Raw genomic sequence first — 5,112 nt, 5'->3', positions numbered from 1 at the left:
AGGCATTTTAAAATAAGGGAAAAAAAACCCAGAAATCAGCATTTTTCAAAGCCTCAGGCAGTCATCCAGGTAACTATCATAACCAAAGGTGTCTATTTAGTTACCAGTTACAATTCTCCAGCGTCACAAAGAATAGCTTAAAATCCAGCAAGTCACCTTCCTTCTCAGTGCCACATCTCACTGAAATAGCTCAGCCTCCAGGGTGGGGAGGCAGTGACTCCTGTAATAACAGGAATCTGTGGTTCTAAAGGACAGAAGCAAAGATGTCAAGGGACCCTTGGATTAGCATTTTGCCTACTTAAACTCCCTTTAAGCTTCCCCTCCAGCTTTACAGTCCCCGGGGTACAGGCCTTCATGACACAAGTAGGGCTCCTGATAGCCAATTCATCAATGTCACATGTTACCCTGGGACTGTTAAGTTTTTGGGGAAGCACCATGATCAGCTCTGGCAGCTGGGGTAACAGACAGGAACAGTGGAAACAGTACAAGCAACTCAAGGAAGAATGTGCATATGCAGAAACATAAGTGTACTAGTCCTCAAAACAGAGCACCCAGCATCATGGGGCAGCCACAGCAAGAGCTATGCTGCAGTGTACAGGCTCAGCGCCACCCCTTGTCCCAGGCCTGGGGCTCTCCACAGAGAGGTCTATTAGTGTGCCCTTACTTCTACCCCACAGCAGCACCTCAGTGACAAAGAGCAGCAGTTGACTAGACAATCATGAAGCTGCTTTTTCAATGGCAGACTCCAGATGCACAGCCTTAGATTAAAACCTCCCAAGGCTTTCACTTTTTGAGAAAACTTAGTGTTCTTTGCTGCACATCCCATATATGCAACAGAAGAACAAAAGGCATTTTAGAAAGAAGATACTTGTTCTTACTTACGTAAGAGCTAATACATTTACCTTCTAAAATGTGCTACTAATATAGTATAAATATGGACCAAATATCATTCAGATGACTGCCTTGGAAGAAAAGGCAAAGATTAGAAAACAGACCATATCTTCATATGTAGCCACCAAGAGTCTTCACCTGGTGCTCTACTGGCTTTCAGGAGATCTGCTCTGCATCTGCTCTTGTCTTCTGTAAGCTCTTATAATACTGTATATGCCACTGCCCAAGAACACCAGTGAGATGGCCGCAAAGTAAGAGGCATAAATCATGAACTGCAGAAGGGGAAAGAAAACAAAAAAGCAGCCATTAAACCAAGCAGTTACTAGATTTGTAAGAAGGTTAATAAATGAGGTTCCTTCCTCTTCTGAAATATCAGAAATCTGTAATTATTTCTCTCACAAACCCCTGACCTAAAAAAAAGTAGCCAAGAAGCTTGACAATGTGGTTTATCATCATCCACCCCCACCCCCCCCATCAGTAAAGCTAAGAGAGTCCATCATACCTGGGTGAAGATGTCCAGCCCAAGCCCACTGGCATCCACAACAATCAAAGTGAGCAGAGTCTGAAGTGCTAAGGCAATGAAAGTGTTGACTCCAAACACCAGGGCATACCGCTCCACACTGAGATTTGTAGCGATCTGGAACCTGGAAAGAAAGGGATGACTGGAAACATACGGACAGGGAAAAAGCAGGGAAATCATAGAATAGTTAGGGTTGGAAAGGATCTTAAGATCATCTAGTTCCAACCCCCCTGCCATGAGCAGGGACGCCACACACTAAACTATGAAATACAAGAATGGGAGGAACATTTCTGGACGAGACTATGTAACCTGAAATGTTACACAAACTGGTCAAATATTTTCCACAGCTAAATTACCTTGCACTGGTAGTGTACTTTTCTAAGCAGGATCATGACAGACTAGCAAAGAAGCTAGAAGAGACCCACAGACACATTAAAAAAGCTTAAAAACCACCCAAACCACAGAAACAAATCCCAAATACAACATACCCCTTTGGGAGTTCTGTGGGTTTCAGTCTTACTGAAGCAGCCCCCTTGTCCAATGTAGCTAAAAGGGTTTTGGCTCACAGAGACGACACAATGTGCTCTGATCCCAGAGAGCTGGTGGCAGTCTCAAAGCATCATCCTCCTGCAGTATGGTCCACAGCCTCCCACATCTTTATAACCAGAACTCCTTTTGCAGTTACCAGTTTCAGTATCACCCCTCGTATTGTGCTTGAGCTGTCTCGTGGCAATTATGCACATGTAGTTCAAAAACAACTGTGTTTTCCTCCCCCGAGCAACAGATAGCACTGAAGTTTTCCTCCTCACCAGTTAGAGAAAGTTGACACTTCAGCACAGGCAAAGCATTGTTCTCTCCTCAGCTGTTAAGATTTCACTCCGGCCATCTTCATGAAAAACATTTCCCTGGCAAGCAGCACTACCTCATGTTTAGCAGTAGTAACTTTAGTACCATAAGACTTTAAAGCTTGGGCAGACTGCCAGCCAAATATATCTCCACGCCACAGTTTCCAATCTGAATCACAACAGATTTCCCTTGCAATAGATTTCCAAATTCCTGGTAGGTGACACTCCAATTACACAGAAAATATACCAGCTTTCAAACCAGCTGTAACCTTGAGGGCAATTTGCATTGAAAAGATACTCACGTTGCTGTCGTGATTAGCAGCATGTAGATAATTCTGAAGACAACATAGGATGCATAGCACACCCAGATGTTACGAACAGTGTCCATGATATATACAGCAGCAGCAATGAGAAAGGAGAACAGGGCAAGTGCCACTTCACCCCACATTGCCCAGGACGTTTTTACGTGACCCACAGCAAAAACTGCAACAGCTCCTGTGAGGGGAAGGAAAGCATAACTGTTAGTAAATGCAACTGGAGCAGTTTGGAGACAGTATATTAGTGTTACCGTGAAAGTCAGCTGGAGAAGCTCTCTAAGACTCAATTTGGAGTTTTAGAAAGCAGCATTCTTTATTGCAGCGCTGGGCACACACATGAGTAGTTTCGCACGGGTGAGCGTGCCTGTTAGTTGACGGCAGCAGCTGTATATTTAGCATACTCATGCAATTTACAGCTTTTCCAGGAATTGATTTACATATTCATGAGATTTCCAGGAACTAATTCTAATATTTGCATTCTAATTAAGCATGTGCTTTCTTGCCGAGTTGGGGTCTCTGGCGGTTGCTGATAGTCCTCCTCACTGTGTTTACTGAATGACCTCAGTGCTTGCGCACGCTTGCAAGGTCCTAGTGCTGAGTTACCAGCTGGTATGTCCTTGCTTCTGCTCTGTACCAGTCTCAGCCCACACTGGGCGCCACTCTGTTATCTTGAAGGCTAGCATCCTTGGTCTTACTTACTGTCTCCTTAGTTGTTATCAGTCCCATGATGTTCCTTCCCCCGTCAGCCGAACATTCCTTTCTCTCTACATGTGAGCAAGTTAGAACGGTTTGCTGTATTCTACTATGTTAGTTTAAAGACACACACACGATTGTTAGTTTACACCTACAATTCAAGCCTACATTTCCCCCCTTTGAGACTTATGGATATACATATATCCTGCAAGTCTCATTCTATACCCTTTACCCATATTTGATTCTAATACACCATCGTGACCAGCAACTACAAAACCAAATCATGACACATGCACAGGTACAGACACAAATTATTTCTATAATGATCACAAACAAGTTGGGGTTTTTTTAACCATATCCAGTTCGGTAGCCAAGAAGTAAGTCGATGCCGTAATTCTTCAAATCCCCAGTTAGCATCACCTCTAGACGCCTGATGCAAGATCTTTGTCTCTTTCCAGGTTGCTGCTAGATCTGCGGATATTCAGCCACTCTGGTCTATGTATGTGCCAAGAGCCATACAGTTCTGCAGTGTTACCTGGGATAGACTGGATATCTCAGACTGTAATGCTTGTACAGCATGTGGGAGTACAACATCCAACATACATGTTCCAGTCCATCCTGGGGGAAAGGCTTTTCTAGCAGTATTATTACACAACCAATACCACCCCTTCCCTTCTGGAGCATTCCAATAGCCAGTTTGGGGTCCCTTAACCTGGAGTTGCATTGTCCAGCTACAGTTTGGGTAATGTCTTACCAAGATATTACTAGAGCTACAAGTTTTAACCTGTGCCAACAGGTATTGTCCAAGATCCTGTTTTCCCTGCAAAGACATTTCACGAGGAACAAAAGGCAGTTGGTAAGGCTGCCCACGCATCAGTTCATATGGACTCACATGATTCCCTCCTGGCTGTATTCATATCCTTAACAAAGCAATTAGTAGGGCTTGTAACCAAGTTAAAGAAGGTTCTTCACATACTTTAGTTAATTGTAACTTGAGTGTATGATTCATACGCTCCACTTTCCCACTAGCCTGAGGTCTGTATAGAGTATGAAGATCCCACTTGATTCCCAAACACTCTCCCACCTTCCTAACTACTTCTGCAAAGTGCAGACCTCTGTTCAAGAACAAGCCTGCTGGTACACCATATCGGGTTATCTGATTCAATCAAACCCATATTGGTGTGACAAGGGAAAGCCTCTGGCCAACCAGAAAACATATCTATTAGTACCAAAATATATATATACACATACCTGAGCCTGTTATGCTGTGGCAATTCTGTTAAGTTCACTTACCAAGTCTCCTGGACAACTGCTTTTGTTGTTCCAGGTGGGGGTCTCTTAGCATGGTAAACAAGGTTCACACTTCTTTGTAACACGTAAAAACTCGGGCCTCCACAGCCTTTTCATCAGGAATATGTACCTGAATTTTCTTTCTTTAAACCTAATGTATGCAATGTATCTCTATCCAACAACAGCACGGGGCACTCAGGCATGTAAAGAAATTGATGGGCCAACATCTGTTTGCAATTTTAAAATTTAAAGGTTGAAAGAAAGGCTGGGTTCCTGTCCACACTGTGGTACCAATGACTGAAGCTGTTTGTTTGCTTAATTGCCCTTTAAAAGTATTTATCACAGAATAAGTAGCTTCTCTTTCTACAAGAAATTTCATCTTATCATTCCCCAACCTACCTGTAACCAGGGGCTCTGTTGGGAAGGGTTTTGAATCTCCCCCCGGTCCTCCTCAGCCCTCATCTAAAGGAAAAGTTTTCTCTGTCTGTCCTGACATTCCACTAAAACTCTGGTGTTTATTCTGATTCTGAGGACATTCTCTCTTGCAGTGCAGCCC

At 43.5% G+C, this 5,112-nt stretch overlaps 1 protein-coding gene across 1 annotated transcript in view; it reads right to left on the bottom strand.

Annotated features, from left to right (window-relative positions):
* Window positions 1-1,037: 1,037 nt before the first annotated feature.
* SLC19A2 (solute carrier family 19 (thiamine transporter), member 2) overlaps window positions 1,038-5,112 on the bottom strand; it is a gene marked incomplete at its 5' end in the record, with an annotated part of 12,720 nt that continues 8,645 nt past the window's right edge. The window contains 3 exons of the mRNA XM_010019847.1: window positions 1,038-1,163; window positions 1,394-1,535; window positions 2,559-2,751. Coding sequence (XP_010018149.1) covers window positions 1,038-1,163; window positions 1,394-1,535; window positions 2,559-2,751 — 461 coding nt within the window. The remainder of the gene's footprint in view (window positions 1,164-1,393; window positions 1,536-2,558; window positions 2,752-5,112) is intronic.

This window comes from Nestor notabilis, unplaced genomic scaffold (assembly GCF_000696875.1).
Source record: "Nestor notabilis isolate BGI_N333 unplaced genomic scaffold, ASM69687v1 scaffold3778, whole genome shotgun sequence".
Taxonomy (NCBI): Eukaryota; Metazoa; Chordata; class Aves; order Psittaciformes; family Psittacidae; genus Nestor; species Nestor notabilis.
The sequence above is the reverse complement of the archived record's forward strand: the minus strand, read 5'-3'. Positions and strand labels throughout refer to the sequence as shown.